The sequence below is a fragment of the Struthio camelus genome, chromosome 2 (assembly GCF_040807025.1).
Source record: "Struthio camelus isolate bStrCam1 chromosome 2, bStrCam1.hap1, whole genome shotgun sequence".
NCBI classification, from domain to species: Eukaryota; Metazoa; Chordata; class Aves; order Struthioniformes; family Struthionidae; genus Struthio; species Struthio camelus.
In genome coordinates, this window is record NC_090943.1 from 122,664,391 (window position 1) to 122,682,514 (window position 18,124).

The window sequence follows — 18,124 nt, forward strand, 5'->3', positions numbered from 1 at the left end:
AAAGGACTTACCTATATAGCAAAGTGCCTATATCATTTCTGAAAAAAAGAGGGTGAGGACACTTTCATTACTCCTTAGCTCTTCACTAGTTTACATTAGTTTAAAATCCATCTAGCAAAACTTATGACCAACATACACTAGCATAGCTTTTGCTCTAATTAGTTTAGCTTGTTTTCCTAATGATATTGAATCACTTTCACTCATCTCTTCATTGACAGAAATATTAGCCTGCAGTAAATCATTCGTTCTCAGCTGCACACACTTCCAGACTCTTCTTGGACATGCGCTATTTGTCTAATTTTTTTTCTTATACCTAGGTCATGAGCTGTAGGATTTTTAAATATTTTCCAGTGACCAAAAGACGCTTTTTCTTTTCTGAACAGACAATTTATTTGTAACAGCAGTGTGAGATATTACAAGTGGAAATCAGATAAACATGCAGTGTTTCATAGCATATATTTCAGTAGATTAGTCCAAATATCACATGAGAAAATTTTAAATCCTTTAACATTAGTTTTGGTATTGTGGTGACTAGACATTTCAACAGAAACAGTCTTGTGGAAAAATCCACACATTTAGCTTGCTTTAACCCATTTGTCCTAAATTACAGAGATCGCATCACTATGGCTTAGATCATATAAGTGTGTAACAAATACTTCAGTCTATATATGCATAATGCCTGCTTAACAAAGTCCTCAAGAAATTCAGATACACACAGGTTGATTTGAGATACAAAAAATTTTGTATGGTGTTTCCCTCATCCATCTTGGAAAGAAAGGTTCACAATGTAAATTCTCACATATTCTATTTAGTTTATAAATATTGGATGGTATAAAACATTTTGTTAACATGGGTTAGCATAGGCTGCAGACAAAATGTTGCAGAGCACAACAGCAACTGCTCCGTAACCAAGTACTAGAAAGACAAAAATCTTATTTGAAGACTGTCTAGCTTTTTAAGTAGCAACTGTGCTTAACTATTAATAGAAATAAAACATATTTCAAACAGCTCATGTACTAACACAGATGAAAAAATAAGCATTGTATGTGCTATGCAGTGTTTCACTCCTGCTTCCACTGAATGAATGAAAGATACAGCTCCCAGTACTTTAATAGGAAAAGGATTATGATACCTCAGATGCTGTGGGGAACTCCCTCCTCTCCCTGAGTAGTTAGAATTTGACTCCTCAGTGTCCATACAACCTGAAAGGTATTTGTGTACCTCAATGTAACCCACCTTCAGATTTCATCCTTTCTCTTCTGAAGTCTAGTGATTATATATTTTGAACCTATTTGTTAGAATGTAAAAAAAAGTATTGGAAACAGTCCTGCCTTCATGGAGGAGCAAGATGCATCCACCTTTTATATTTTAGGTCCCTAGAATTATGACAACATGCCTGGCATCCTTACTGAGATATCCACCAATGTATCTAAACAAAGACATTTGCCATTTCCCACTAATAAATACTTTAAGAAAACATCAAGTTATATTACTAGCTGCAATTTAGAGCTGAAGGCTCTAAATCTAACTCAAACAGTATTAAAATATATATTTTAAAATTATATTAAGGCAAAAGTACTTGCAGGCCATGAAAAAGTCACACTGGTCTATTATTTAACCAAATGTAATTATTTTATGCTGATGATACCACTGGAAAACAACTTGGAGAACAACATACCCTGCAGGTTAAAGCTGAATCAAGCCCTGAGGCACGCTAAAGTGTGGTATTCCCTGCCATTAGTGGTGATCTCTTGTGATAGGGTAGAAGCGACAGTGGTGACAACTATCACTAGGAATTTACTTTAGGGTGGGTCATAAAACTCAAGTCGAATGAATCTCCTTCTAGATTTAAAAATCTTGCCCAAGGGCTCCACTTTTTGTAAAAACCACAGTGAAGCGTATGAGAGGAGCCATCAGGTCCTGAAGTAGCCCAAGATCATTTCCACTCTAGTTAAAGAAACTTTTCCATGAGTTCTCTTCAGTGGGAGCAGGAGCAGACCTACCATATCTCGTCTTCCTGCTTATGTCTACAGAGAACATCCTTTACTGATGAATATCCTGTTTATTTTGGCTTCCCCTCTTTCCCCTGATCTTTGCTCAGCAGCCTGTACCTTATCTCCGATACTCTCCTTCTGTGAGGAGTTCTCCTGGGACCGGTTCTGAGAGTTTACCACAACTCATTAATGAAGAATAAAAAGAAAAAAGTCTCCTGACTTAGCTAATATTATACTAGTGTTATGCTCATCTCAGCAGTAGAATTGAGCAGGGTGAAGAAAATATGCATCACGCCATTTGTGTAAAAGGACCCTTAAGCACAAAACAAGTCACAGCTTTTTTAAATAATACCATGCAAAATTCACAAATTATGAGCTTCTAAGGAATGTTTTTAAATATCAAAATGCAAAACTTCTGAACAATCCACCAGGGCTCTATGTGCATTACTCTTTACTTTGATAAACCTTTCGCATGGCTTCAACAGACAAAGTGCCCCTTTAACAAATAGGGCATTTGAGCAGGAAAAAAGGCAGATTCCTAAAGGAAAAAAAATGCACAAGTTCTGTACTTTCTCCTTGAATTTGTTTAGCCTGAAATTTACCCATCCAAGAAGGACCATGTGGGGGTTTAAACACATCTGTACTGCCCTCCCCACAGCAGACTTACTCCTTGCTGTAGGAAGGACCTCTTACCTGCCATTTGAAATGGTGTCTTGAAGGCCCCTAACCATGCTCATGCCCTAGCAATGCTGCTGCTGTGTAAGGCGTACAGCTAAGGATAAACACTGAGCTGCTTTACCAGAATCCACAGGTAGCCACTACTGCGATGCCTCAACAGTATGAGATGGGGCTGGTGGGATAGCTCAAGTGCTGGGAGAGGGATAGTGTGACTGGGGACAGGGCCAGATTGGGTTGCTCTGGAAAGTACAAGTTTGCAACATGCTGTTCAGCCACTCAGAGGAGCCCAGTCCCACACCCACATGAGGCACGTGCCGTGCAACCACTCAGGGAAGCCTAGTCCCATGCCTATGTGTGCCACAGGTGGTGCTCAGCCTATAGAGCCAGAGCTGTGGGGAGAAGGAAGATTGTGGGCAAACAAAGCACCTGGCAGAGTCCTGAATCTCACACTCAGGGCAGGGAGGCTGTGTGAGTGAGGCTTTTAATACAAGAAAATTGACACCAGGAAAATGAATATAACAGGATACGCTCTACAACTATCCAGTGCTAGGAGCTGGGATAACAGAACTGCCCTTGGATCATAGTGCAAAAATTGGAGTTTAGCAGTGCTTTATTATCTCCTCATTAGAGACACCTAATTCCCTCCAATAGAGATTGTGTGTAGAGTAACGTCAAAGAGCAGATAAGTCAATTACAGGCCACAGTCAGGACCCATGCTTCCCCCTGTCCCCTTATTGGTAAGTAGGCAGGAATAGACTTTCTTTTTAAAATAAAATCTATACAATTACAGTAATGAGGCTATTGACTGCCTCTGCAGCTGCATACTGGAAAACTTAAAACCACTGATTGAAACGAAAGCCAGTAACAGAGTCAGTAACAGCTTTATAGAAATGTTTTCTTGGGTGGGTTATGTCTAGCGAAATACTTCTGTAAGGGAAAGACTGATTGCTGATCATATTTCGTTCCTTTTCCCCCCTAAAAAACCTTGCAAGTGCTTGCATTTCTTCCTAACAATGGATTAAAAAAGCTTTGCCAGAGATAATAATTAAGGCTATAGGAACAGTGCAACAAGCATGGATCCTGTTCAGCTAGTTAGAGATCAACTATGACAAAAAGCCAGAAGCAGTCATATTTTTTATCATCTGTTATAAGAAAAATCCCAATCAGTGTTTCAATACAATTAAAAGTTAAAAAACCCTCTACATTACTAATAAATTAAAAATCCCATATCTCCCACCATCTTGTAAGAAAGTAGATAAGTAATTTAAACCTTTAGTTTACATAAATTGGCACAGAAATGTTTATTTGAACAAGTGCACTGAAAACAGATATACCTTCTTTTCTTCTGATATCTCAAGTTATTAAGTAACAGGAGAGCCTTCATATTCTCTGCATGACCTTGAGAGCCTGCTAGCACTAAATGGTCAATAGTCAAACCTCAGGAGAATGTTTCACCAGATAGACAGTGACATGAGCTATCATGAAGAACAGCCAAATGCTTTGCAGCCTTATTATAGTAGGTTTTAATTTTCAGTTTCAGTGTATTTACTCCCGGGAAGATATGAAGGTAATATGTTCATTGGTTTGCAGTATAAACAAAATTTGACGGGGCTATAGATTTTTAGAACCTGAAAAAAGTATTTTTCAGAGGTAGTTTGCAAGGCAATAATGATGTATGCAAATGGAAACAACATTCCTTTGCTTGACTTTGGATAAAAGTCTTAAATACCATTGATGTTGTCCCTGGACCTAGCAAAGAATGCTTAATGGACAAGATGTTCTAATCAGAGTTGACAACAGCCAATTAAGTGTCAGAAGAACAATCTGATAAGTAGGTTTTCATGTCTATAGGCATTTTCCAATACGTCTTAACTGTCAATTTGAATGTTAAACATCTCCATCTTCATCTCATTATTGACTGATTTATTAAAGAAGAATGCTTTCACCTCTTTTTTTTTTTTGACTTTGGGGTTGTTCCATAAAGAAGGAGAGGAAGAGAGCAGGGATGTCACTTAATTTGAAATAATATAGGGGGAATCCTAATTCTGGTAGAGTTCTATTATTCCTTGTGAGTGGTATAGTTTGGTGATGCCACTACCACGCTGCTGCCTGCGCCACACCTTTTAAGAAATGGTAGATGATCAGTTTACAGGAGATCTGTTTCTTTAATAGGTGGAAGGATATCTGTGGACACGCTATCAGGCTGCTCTCTGCTTTCAGTGCTCCTTGCTAGTCATACAGAAGACAATACCTCGCTGGATGGATCTCTTGCCTTCTTGTCTTCACCCCTGTCTATATCAATCACATGAACACCACCAGGCTTCAGGATCAGGTCATCGGTCTCTACATGGCTCTTGTTATCCTCCACCTCTATGTATTTCCCTTTGGATGGCTGAGTGGCCTTGCTGAAGGCATCTTTAAAACGGCGTTTGAGTTCAACATCTGGGCAGTAGACATATTCATAAAGAGCACCAGCAAGGACTGCTCCAATTATTGGTCCTACCCAATATACCTACAAAGAGAGGTGGAAAAACATGGGCATTAAGCTATAGAATAAATAAAGAATTTAGACAAAACCAGATCACTGTAGACTTCATCCAGAACAGTTCTAGCAAAGAGTCCTGGTGCAGTTGTTTCAGACAACTCTCCTTTCTGGAAATGCAGTCACATAGTTCCCTGGATTTCATGAACCAGGATGGATTTGCCCTCCATACCTTGTCTATAGGGTAGAGAAGCATAACTGCCCTAGCTTTCACAGTTGGTGGCCTGGAGCTGACTCATATGTGACTTCTAAAGTCACAAGAAATTGGTCAAAAGCCAAAGACTTAAGGAGTTAATGGCATTATTCCCATGTTACAGGTTACTTCTGTGTTTCTGTATTTTTCTCTTCTTGCAGTCTCTCTCTCTCTCTCCTCATGCATATTTTATCCTCTTCAGAAATACTCCAGGCACCTAGAATCCAGCTACCTAGTCATCTATGGGTGCTGCTTTTCCCTAGAATCACACTAGGGTTTAGGGAATCACTAGGCACTGTACCACAACAGAGCAGCCAAGACAGAAGACACCTCTGAAGAAGTCTTAGTGAGGTAAGGTTACTACTTCCCTAATGTCTGAAGATTTCTATCCACATATCTAGTTACCAATCTACTGGCACAAACCAGCAGAGGAACAGTTAGGCTATAGAGTCCTCCAGTGGATGGACATGCAGGCATCCTCTCTGCACTGCTTTCTTCTGTTAACGGAGAACAACTTTTTTTTCCTCCCCTCTTTGCTCTTTGGGAGATTTAACCTATTTAACTTTGTGCAATATGACAAAATACAGGTTCTTCTTCAACCTTCATTAGTTCAACTATGGCTGTAAAATTTCTTGAGGTAACAAGGCCATTGATCCTTTTGTAGTCATACATGACTTGTCATATATAGCTCTGTGTCACATACAACACAGAGTTGCTCTGACATAGCTTTGTTTTTACACTACCAGAGGCAAGATGATAGAGAAATAGGCCTGTATCTTCAAGGAGAAATAGTTCTGTTGAGCTTTGATATGTCTTTTTCCATGAGGTCTTCTCTGAATTTTGACTGCTTATTTGTTAGCTGTAGATAACATTTGTGCTGCTTGCAGGATGACAAAAAAAAATAAACACCAATGCAACAAACTGGTTTCCTTGCTGTTTTCACCCAAGAGGACAATAAACTTGTGAGGAAATAAAACTTTTCAAAGCATATAGATAAACAGAACAGGTCTACTTCAATATTTAGGACAGGTAATTTGAAAAAAAAAAATCCAGCCTTGGCCTCTGATCCTGCAGAATCCAAGAGGCAGTCAGATATCTGATTACTTCATTGAATAAGCAAATACGAAGGACATGAACAAGTACCCTGCAAAGCTGAGTATTTCAGTACAACTTATAGCAGGTCTTAACATTAGTAGGTGCAGAAGCCCACCAGGCTTCTGCTCGTGACATTAGCATGCTATTATTTTGAAGGAGGAGGAGAAAAGGTAATCTTTCCAAACGACCAGGACAGCAGTTAGGTATCTCCTACAAGCTTCTACATGGTGGATTTGTTTATTGTTTACAGCTTTAGTTACAGGTTGCCTCAGAGTACGGATAATGAATCTTGTGAAAAACTACAGCAGTTTTTCCACATAAACAAGCCATTCACTGATAACAGGGTAAATCTGCTTCAATAGGATAACTCTTGGGAACAAAGTTACACATGGTTTTGTATTTGCAGAACTGCAGCCTTAGGGTCTGAAGACAATATATTTCTGTTATTAGCTGCAGTGGGAGCAATGTGGGCTCAATATTTTAAAATTAAGAAAATCCTTATATGCACTGTAGTATGCAGCTCTTTCAGTACTAACTGAAAGTGTCCCTAGAATTGCTTGCTGTATCTTTAACTAGGCAAAGCTGAGCTGCAATCCATCTCTTCCTATAAAATGGAAATTGTTTAAGAAGTTTAATAGTTGGATGCTATAGAAAATTACTACATCATTCACGATCCATTTATCAAATGGTTTCCTGCACAAATACTCTTAGTCAGGCTAATGCTTGCTAATCACAGCAGGTAACATCTGACCTGACTTGTAAAGGCCAGACTGTAAACCTTTTGTCTCTCACTGGCGAGCATTTGCCAAGGCAGGTTCTTCCCCTGCTCCCCTGCAACCAGATCAAGGTCCCTGCTCTCATTTTATACATTTGCTGCAGTTTACTGTAGAACCAGGTGAAATGCAAAGCCAACAGAATTACTTCCATAACTTCTCACCAGTATGACCAGGGGGTTTGCAATCTGCCTTAGAGGATTTTTCTTTCTAGCGGTTCAATTCTTTCAGTCTCACTGGATTGCTTGTTTCGAGCTTCATGCATGATTTCCTTCCTACCCTAGCTACTGTGTTCACAAGAAGACCCGCCCAAATAGCAAGATACCATCCCACATGCAACACTAAAATCCTAAGCAAGGAAGATAATTATAGCAGAGCTTGTGGCAGGCCAGTGTCCATCTTCTTCAGTGATGGCCTCTCTGGTATATGCTAGGATAGATAACTAAAAGCAAATAAGCTATGAAAAATCCTGCTAGCTGTTGGTTGCTATGGTGAAGGAAGCATTAAAGCAGTTACCCATTGGTTTTCCCATTTCCCCATGATGACAGCAGGTCCAAATGATCGAGCAGGGTTCATACTGGCACCAGTGTAATTGATCTACAGAAAAGAAAATTTTACCTATTACTAATAGGTCAAAGGCAGTTATACAATTCCTGCTAGTTCCCACTGCCACAGCCACATCTGTGCACCCAGGCTTTGCAGAGCTTCTAATCCCGGTAGAGTATATTGCTACTCTCCAGGGTGTTATCACAAGAGTAACAAAGCCATCACACAAACAAGCAGACACGCTCTGAAGCGAGGGTCCCATCCAAGGGGACCCTCCCACTGTTTCCTAGAGGGATTTGACTTGGATCTGTAAAGAAGTGCAGTTGAAAGGCTGCAGAAGTTTCCACCTGTTTCTGAGGTAGGCATAAAAGGATTAGGTTTCTATTATTTAAACAGAAGCCATTAACTTACAGCAAATAAATGTCCAATTGCAACAGAAAATCCAATTGCTAAAGCTACTGAACCAGTGACATCACTTCGTTTTGAATCACAGCTGGCAAAAATAGTGAAAACCAGCTGGAATGTAATTATCAACTCCACCAGGAGTCCGTGGCCAGCGGAAAGATCATCATGTACCTGGAGGAAGAGAAAGAAACATGAGCAATGAAGCAACTGTGAGCTTGTAAATCAAAAAGCTAAATATATATTTTAAAATAAAGATAATTTTAAAACTGTACACAGGGAAAAGCAACAATAAACAGGTACAGATTCACGTTTTGTTGTTTTAAGTTTGAAGGCTATTGAAAATTATTGCTGGACTGGCAAAAGAAGTCTTGACAGTAACATCCAATAAGAACTTCAAAGTTAGACTGCAGAAGTATAGTTTATTTTTTACACAGGGATTTGCAAATGCTGCACTTCTTTGCTTTTTTCCTTTGGAGCACTGTAATTTACTATTCAATTATAAATTCATTAATTAGCCCTGACTTAATTAATTTAAATTTCAATTAAAAATTAAGCAGTGAACAGCTCAAGTGCATTTTTAATAATTCCTGCAATAGGGCTAACTGATGGCATTCCTTATTAGTTTAGAACAAAGCTGAAATCTAAGCCACAATCTATTTCAAAAGTGTGTCATTTTAAATTGATGTTTTTTCAATCCCCATCATAATGGCACAGAATTAATTTCCCCCTCCTTGATCCATCTGAAAATAATATATGCATGAAATGCCATTTAAGTGGTATATGTAAATTAACAGCACCTGCTGTCATCAGATTTGGGGAAGTTTTAGAAAACTTCCATAAAAAGAATGGCTATACCGCATTGCGTCAACCCATCCTGAGGGGAACTTTAAGCCATGTCTAGATGCCATAAGGAAACCAGCAAGCTCCTGAAATCTCTGCTTGAGTGCTCTTTATTCTACGTGACACTGCTTACATTTTCTTAGGCTCTAAAAGCTAGTGTACTTCAAGAGCAGAAGCTATTACCATCGTGACTCCCAAACCACCCACCACACTGGGTGGCGTGACAAGGTAGAGGATGCCTGCCCCCACAATGGCTCCCAGGCACTGGGCGACAATATAGAAGACGGACTTGGCAAGGCTGATCTTCCTTGTGCAGACCATCGCAACAGTCACCGCAGGGTTAATGTGGCCTCCGCTAATGTGTCCGAAACACTGCACCATGGTGGCAATGCTGAGTCCAAAGCAGAGAGAGATAAGGACCATGTCAACAGGCAGGGGCTTCTCAGATCCACCCCAGTTGATTGTAGAGCCAAGGCTGAGGAGGACAAAAATTAGCATGGCCAAGAACTCTGCTGAGACAGCTTTCCAGAAGGGTTGAGTCCAGACTCCTTTGAACGCCACCATGATGGTCTCGCACTTGCACAGACGTCCACACTTACTGAAAAGAACAAAACAAAACTCCATCAAAAGTCACCAAGTAAGGCTTATGCCTTACTGTTGGGAGGTGTTATCTGGCAGACTTTGGAGGGAAAGCAGCAATGAAGAGCATCCTTGGACTGGGACAACGATAGACATAGGCATTGTTAGAGCAGATTGCCCTTAAAACATGACCAGGGTTCAAGAGGCTGCTTTTAGCGCGGGACACAGGCAATTAATCATCCTGCTGTGATATGCCTGTGTTTATAGCTTCAGTTCAGGAAAAGCAGCCTCTATTTTTAGAAAATAAGTGAGTGTGAAAATAAGCTTGGTGTTCTACACTATTTGAACCCTGCCTGACAGGCTCTGTAAAGCCCTACTACTTTCAGTGGCCTGTTTACCATCATGCTCATTAACTCAGTGAGTATCTACGGTCTTTTCCTTCAGCAATCTGTATTTTCTACCAAACATGTACAACAGTTCAGTATAAGGCAACACCTCAGCCAAAATGATTCTGGTAACACTGCAGTTTGGGACATTAGCCTGGAGTTTATAAGAGAAAGTCTATTGTTCCAACACTCTCACAAACCTATACTTCAATTTTAAATGTATTCAGAGAACAGTTTCTTCACTGTGGACATAGAATTTAGGATTACTTGTATCTTCCTGGCTGAATTCAATTTTTACTCTATCTTTGGAATCAATCATGCAATCAATAAGATGCTTTCTTTTGGACTAAAGGTGCAGGGTAAGTAGTCAAATAGAACAATATTTACTGTATGTTTGGTGTACAGGCCTCTGTGCAGCAAAGAAAGAAGTGTCTTGGTTTTCCACTGTGTTTGAAGAGGCTACCTATTAGTCTACATTGCCTTCCTGACAAGTTACAATTCTGCTAGATGCTCAGATACCTATGAAACTGGGTCACTAAAGAAAATTTGCTGTATTAATAAGTTAGGAGAATAAGCCAAAAGGGAAGCATTTTAATGAGTTTCTAAGGAATACTAACAAGATTCTTCTTTAAAAACAAAAAACTTCAACCCCTCAGAAAAGAAAACGAAAATATTCAGTAGCTATACTTGGAGTAGAATTTCGAGTTGAAGGATGGATGACTTTAATGCTCAGTTGTCTGAGGTAACTGAGCTACAATGCATATTTAATACCACTTACATGAGGGAGAAGCATAAAAGGCATGTCTGGCCTTTTCAAGTTATTGCAAGAGGAAAGGCCCATGAATTTCTTAATAGTTGCAAAGAGTTAGGGAAAAGCAGTTTAATCCTGTGACTGGAGCAAGTAATTTGTTTTCCCTGTCTCATTCCTTATGCTAATTTACTAGGTATTTTGGATAAGTCTCTTGAACTCTATCTCAGTTCTCTAGACTCTCAGATGAGAGCAAGAATTACATTGCCTACTGCAAATGGCGGCAGTAAAATGCTTATGAAGTCACCCGAGAGACTTGAGTTGCTCTGGCTAGAGAAGAACTGAAACCTGGGGTGGGGGGGAGTGAAGAAGTCAACCCCAAATTGACTTCTGATTTTAGATCAACCTCAAAACAAACTGAAAGCCATTTTTGTAAGATCTCATATTAACAGGCAGTTAATGACCGACTAACTAGATCAGACTTCTCATTCCAAATGGACCCAAATTCACCACCTTCCCCAATGCTAAAGCTAACAGTTGCCTATAAGAGGTGGCACTTAAATCCAAAGGTGTAAATCTGACACAGCTACTAACCTACAGCTACTTCCTCAGGAACAATTTAATTTAGTGGCCTGCCCAAGAGACAGGCGATATGTCCATAGTGGAACGAGCTTTGTATCTCAGGGCATGCCCTGATTAGACACTGTACATAGGGATGAGACATATCCCGCTGTCCACAGTAAAGAAACCTAGACACCCAGACAAGGGCTGCAGCACTCGCCTCCTGTTTCCCCTGTAGTTCAGTTTGGATGCAGCCCAGGACTCCCTGAGCTTTATTTTGCGCTTACTTTTGCTGAGCAAAGCACAAGCATGGGTACTATATTCCAGACTTCTGTAGTATGTCCCACCGCACTGAAGGCGTGCTGAGGGGACTGCAGCTGTTTGGAGCACGTAAGAGAAGGGGTATAGTGTCCTGATTTCTTTGTCCCAGTTTGCCCCATCTCTTTTTATATGATGGGAATAGCAAGGTCCATGAATTAACTGCATTCCTTCATCCTGTAGGGGCAGACAGAAGAGAGATGTTCACATTGGATACTGAAATAATGCAGTTCACTTCCTTCAGGTTGTGAAGGGTTTAGGAAGCATGCATTAAGTGTACAAGTGGGACAGCAAAGAATCAGAAAGTCACACTTTCTGTTGAGCTGCTACTGGCTCTGTCTAGGAAAAGGCCAACCCTTACAGCCAATATAAGCAGATCCTACACTGCTAGTCCAGCTGAGAGCATGTGCTGTCAGTTCAGTCAATATTTACAGTCTTGAAAAAGCAAAAATGCTATATGTAAACCAAATGCACCTATTAACGCATAACTCAAATAAAAGAAACTGTTAATCAAAAAAAATTTCTATCCTGCTAATACAGCATGCTGCATAAAAGAAAAAAGTCAAAAGAGTAAGCCTATACTGTGTCACCTTATTTGGATAGTTAACCATGTAAATATTCATTTTTAATGCACACATGTTTTTCTGAAATAGTCTGGGTAAGACCTGGCAAAACGTCCAGCTGCCAGAGCCAACTTTTTATTACGAATTACATACCTTTCTCCCCCACAGCAAACTCCCCTAAAATGCTCCCGAAAGCTTAACTTGCTAATGAAAGTGCTTAAGCCCTGAATTCAGGTTCTCACTTAAATTCAAAGGCTATCAGTAACTTTAGATATGGTGTTGATTTCAAAGTCTACTATTTTTTCAGCATGAAGTTAATTTAACAGCTTTAGATAAGGCAGAGAAACAGTGATGGCTGTGCCAGGTCTGAAACTGAAATGTGACTTTCTAGCAGCTGAAACGTGCCATCTAAGTCGCAAAACAATTTCAAAGTAGTTGCAGTTTGCCAGCACACAGTTCTCTTAGATAAATACAAAATACAACAGAAGAAAAAAAAAAAAGACACTTTCATATCATGGTCGCAGTTTCACATGTGGTTGCACTTTGAAATTCTCTGGTCTAGACTACAAGATTATATAGAAGAATGACTGATAGGATGCAAGGTGTGTTTTACAGCACGTATCACTTCAAGACGTAAAGTAACCTGAGGGTAAGGGCTGTATCTTACATTCTTCTAGATATTGTGTGAATCTGAGTAAGGCAGCAGGCTTAATTACAGCTTTTAAGCCATAAAAATATGAATAACAACAACAGCTTCAGTACAAAAGTCAACTGGCACTTTTTAAATTCTTCCACTTCCGACTAACATGCTTTGGATGAATAAGGCAAGCAGAGCAAACAAACTGGAGGCAGGCTCCCAGCCAACCCTTCCACCCAACACCGTGGTCGCAGAGAAGTTTTGTGCGTGCTGCAGCTATTTGCGGTGGCATCTCCGCAGCAAACTCAGATAGTTCCCGACCTGTGCTGGCACAGCCGGCAATAAGCTCGAATGGATATTAGGCACTTGCTTGCCAAACCTGGGGGGGGAGAGGGGGAAGAGGGATACTGTTGCAGTGCAAAGGCACTGTCTACAAGGCTTTTAAAGAGTCATTTCGTTTCATCTTACGATAAAATACTAAACGAACAACTGCCACGAACATAGGAGCTAGGAAGGGGGAAGCCAGCACAGCAGCTCTCCGGCGGCTGTGAGCTCGCCTCCCTGTAGCCGGACCGCGAGCGGCAGGCAGAAAGTTTTAGGGTGCAGAGAAGCAGGGCGCTCGCACCCCTGCGGCCCCGTTAGCTCCTCCAAGCTCCCGAGGGTGCTCGAAAGGCTGCGGGAGCGGGACGGGGCTGCGCGGCGGGGGGAAGCGACCCCCGGGCGCACGCAGCCGGCGCACCCCGACGGGAGGCTGCGGCTCCCCGACCGCGGCGCGGGAGCATCGCGGAGCCCGGACCCGCGCCTCCGCGGGGCACGAAACGCGGGGCGCCCGGGGGACTCCGCGCGAGCCGACGGAGCCAGGGCCAGGGCCGCCGAGGGACCCCCACCCGACCCCCCATACACCCGTACCCCACTCGCCTTTCCCCCCTCCCCCGAAAACCTCCCGGGAAAGCCGCCCGCGGAGAGCCGCGCACTCACCCGCGGCGCGGAGCGGCCGCTGCGTCGCTCATGCCTCCCGGGCGGGCGCGGAGCGCGGCAGCGGGTCAGCGCCGCTCGCCCGGGGGGGGCGCAGGGGGCACGGAAGGGCTCCGGGACATGCAGCGAGCGAGAGCGGCAGTCCCAGTCACTCTCCCCTACCTGCTTTCCCTTATAGGTGAAGGGTACTTGAGCAACTGCCGCCAGGCCGCCGGCTGTTTCCTATTTGCGATCATGTGAATATGCAGATGAATTCAGGTGGTTTGCTGCCGCTCGTGAAAAGAAGCCAGGGCAGGAGGAAGCCCACTGTGCTTTTGCAGCGGGGGCTGCGTGGCATGGGGGATGATTCAAAAAACGTCTCGGTTTCCTCCTTGGTGCTGCCTGCTGCACACATTATGCTATGAAATAAACTCTAAGCTACTCTGCAGCCAGTTAGCTTTATCCATCTAAAATAACTATCGGTACGCTACCATTACGTTACTGGCTGCAAAAAAGAGGCAAGTTGTTTAATTCGTTGGAAGTTGCTGAGTTCAACAAAGTTCTGCCCACTGTGCAAAGTCACTGAAAAACGTGCTGGAATTAGATCGTTATGCTGCTGAGAAATTCGGATAGTTCCCACCTCGAGAAGGACCCAGTGAATCTACAGAGTGAAAAAGACGCAACCAAATAACAGCCTTTCGGTAATAAAAAGCAAAGTTGCCTAAGTTTCCGGGCAAGATTATTTTGTTAGGGAACGTATAGAAGTTGATACTTCAACAAGGCAAGGATGAAAATGGAACAAGGTGTCTAGAAAACCCTTTTTCGGGGGGTTTGCACCTTGAATGCAATATAAAGAGTCTAGGAGTAAACTATATAGGAGAGCGTTTTCAATGATACATTGTGCAAGTGTTAAACCAGGTTATAAGAGCATGCACAGAGAAACTCCATCTACTACTGTGCATGCATACAGCAACAGAGAAAGAATAAAAACTAGTCATGACGATCTGCCAGCCTGACCAGCAGATGGATTACACTTTACTAGGCAGTCTTTCTGACCATTAGAAAACAGCGTGAGAGCTGAAGAACTGCTTTGGGGAGGCATGGAAACCATGGATAGAAAGCCCTCTTTTAGGCTCTGCTAGGAGACTCTGGACCCTGGGTAACTATTTACGTGGGTGCAAAGCAAGTGCAATGTAAAACACTCTCGGTTGAGAATGTCCTGCACAAAACTGCACGCGCAGTAATAAAGAAGCAGTATCCATGTGTTAAATACTTACCAATCAGAGTTTATGGTAAATACAAGGTGATCATAAAGTACAATTGTGTGTGCATGTGTGTTCTCATGCATTCTCAAGCGTTTCCATGCTCTTTCCTTAAAGCCATGTCATAAAAGATACTAAAACAAAGTATTGCAAGAAACATTTGCAATTCACCGACAAATAAAAACAACTGCTGGATATTTCTGGTTTTCAAACTTTACTTCATTTGCTTATGTCTACAGCTTAGTTAAGAAGTGGTACAGTCACCATTATACAGCTCTACTCTTTTATTCGTTGCATTTGGTTTCTCAGTTTACGCCATTCACAGCTTGTTGCAGCGATTCCAGAAACTTCATGTTCTAACAGAATCATATGGACACATAATCCCATCATACACTCCGAGACCAATTTTGTTAGCATCAAGGTTGCAAGAGGAGTTCCTCACAGTGAAAGGGATTTGAATAGAATATTCCTCTGCAGTGGGTTTTTTTTTCCTATTCCCTTTTTTATCTGTACCCTTTTTTATAGTGTACAAAAAGCTCTTTTGTAGTGCTCTGTTTTGAACACCCGTGGGCTCCCCAGCTTGACTGCACCGCATCTTATCCCACCTGCATTTGGTGAAGTCATTATCTGATTATTTCAGCCTTTCACACCATGGCTACTTCTGCCATACTCACCTTTACTGTCTTCTTTTCTCTGTTGTTCCAAAGGTTACAAAAAGCTCAAGTACAAAACTCAAATTTCCTTCCAGTTTCAGAACTGGCTCTTTCAAACAAGAGCAGAGGTTACTTTCACGGCTTTGCCCAGGCAACGTACTTGCTCTTTGCCACCTTGCAGAGTCTACTTCTGAGGTCCCCCAAAGAAGCAGTAATCACAAACAAAGCTCACCTAGCAAAACAAATGATTGCTGTTCCTTTTCTTGCAGTTAGCACGTATTTGCTCTTTGTGATCTGCAGAGCAGGTCACTGTCACATGGAGAAGCCAGAACATTAATAGCTTCTGTCACTACTCGCGTTCTTACTGAGAGAGATCTTCTGGAGGATTAGACAAAGGTTGTGGCCACACAAACAGGGAAAGGCAACACTTAAGGCACAAACCTGGAGCAAACTGCACTGTGCCAGCCCTGATCAAAAAAGCAGACTGTGTTCTGTTGAAAGCACAGAAGGCAAGGAAGCCATCCCCTGAGATGACACTGAAAAACACAGGAAAGCAACCCAAGTTTTTTGCAAGGATAAATTCGTTATTACTGGGAGTTGGGACCACATGGTTTCTTTTGTTTGCTTATGTGTTTTCATCTTTTTAAAACCTGGGTTAGCTCATTTTGGACGTCTTCCCTAAGAGAAAATACTCCTCCTCCTGCTGTGCTCAGCACAGCTAAGGAAATAACTAGTAAAAGTATATATATGAAAAATTTAAAAATGGTGTTAATGCTCAATCCATGTCTGAAGGGGGAAAGATATGCAGTGGAATCTGTCTGCATCTCTCCTTCTCCTTCAGTAAACATTTCATCAGAGCATCTGTAGTCATTTTTAGGGCATCATGAATTAAAGATCTCTGTAGGAAAGTAAGCCCTGGTGAGCTGCAACTCCTAAGACACGTCCATGTTCTGAATAAGGACTTCTCAGACAGCTGCAGAGGTTGGATCTGGGATTTTGGTTTGGTCTGTTATGGAGGAGAGGGTAAACTGCCAAAGCTGGAAAGCAGTGTGCAAACAGCTAATTCTAACTAAAATAATAGGAGGGCGGAGAGGCAGAAAATCTCCCGGGACTAGATTCTGTCACCTTACTGAAAGCAACATGGGCAGAGCACCCTTCATTTCTATGGCAGTTCCTACGGATTTTCATCCTGGGCAGCTGTGTCAGATCTGCTTCACAAGGTTTGTCAAAGGAGACTGAAGCAGGGAAAAGAAAGATGATTCCCCCTTCGCCCCCGCCGCCCTGAGACTGACATAATTTAGAAGCACCCTGTGTTTTCTCAGTGATCTTAGTTCTTTTCCACTTGTACCCAGAGGATCTGGATTGTTCTCATTTATGCTGCTGTTTTTAAGTTGCTCAGCTCTCTCAGCTCATCTCTCATCACCACTTCAGGCTTTCAGTTTCCAAAAGCAATGAGGCTTACATGAATGTGCTCTCTCTCCCTCTCTCTTTCTCTCTCTCTCTCCTTCTCTTTCTCTCTCTCTCTCTCTGCTCCTCTCTCTGCATTCCTGCCCTTTCCAATAGTTTTTGAACCCATAGGCCAATTTCAGCTACAGCTGACAGAGGATCAAAAAATCCCCAAACTGTTTAAGTTCCTGCCAACCATGTCAGAATGAGTGCCCACGCAGGGTTTGCAGGTAACTCACAGTGGTCGGGAAGCTTGCTGCTACTCGGAGGAGCAGCTCCAAAAGGACTCTCTGAAGTGCCCGAGTGACGAAGGAAGTTAGCTGCCATTTTCATAAGTCCTAGGAGACTAAATTCTGTTTACCTCCCTTGGCTCGTATTGACAAGAGCATTTGAAAACAGACTGTAAGCCTTTTAGAAAGCATGGACATTTACAGAAACTCTCAGACCTTTCTTTACTGACTGACTGAAAGTTTTACTCTGTTGTCACTAATAAATCCCTTTTCCCTCACCAATTTATGTTTTATAAATGTGGGTTAAGCCTTGTCTACTAAAAGGATCTTAAATAAAACACTGCTTACTAAAATGTGATCTTTGCACATTTCTAAAGTTTTAATTTTCCTACAGTGTAATCTTGTTAGTTAGGTCATTCGGTTTGTCACGCCTTGGTATCAGTCTGGTCCAGATTTGGCTGCAGGGCTATGTTCTCCTGACATTTAGAGCAAGAATTCCCTGGGAAATCAGTCAAGAGATTTGACATTGCTGCTGGCCAAGCTCCAGAGGGTTTAGCTTTACTCTCCTTCTGTATTTATTGTGGAATCTGTCTATCCACAAGCTGCACATTGAGTCCCGTGCTAGAGGAGCAAAACTAAAAGGGACAAAATGGCCATTCATTTGAGGGGTTCATTCAGGCTTTTCATAAAGGTCTTACAAGAAGCTGTGCAGTTGGATGAC

At 41.9% G+C, this 18,124-nt stretch overlaps 1 protein-coding gene across 2 annotated transcripts; it reads right to left on the bottom strand.

Moving 5' to 3' along the window:
• Nucleotides 1–365: 365 nt before the first annotated feature.
• On the bottom strand, nucleotides 366–14,505 carry AQP4 (aquaporin 4). Of its 2 annotated transcripts, none has more exons than XM_009667042.2 (5): nucleotides 13,996–14,505; nucleotides 9,250–9,664; nucleotides 8,233–8,397; nucleotides 7,792–7,872; nucleotides 366–5,184 (listed from the first exon to the last, which is right to left on the bottom strand). In XM_009667042.2, exons 1-5 carry the CDS (start codon nucleotides 14,067–14,069, stop codon nucleotides 4,906–4,908), a joined length of 1,014 nt encoding a protein of 337 aa, XP_009665337.2. In that variant the 5' UTR covers nucleotides 14,070–14,505; the 3' UTR covers nucleotides 366–4,905. The 2 variants fall into 2 exon arrangements, with proteins under 2 accessions (XP_009665337.2, XP_068788522.1); XM_068932421.1 differs by having other exon boundaries at nucleotides 13,837–14,032.
• Between the last annotated feature and the right edge of the window lie 3,619 nt (nucleotides 14,506–18,124).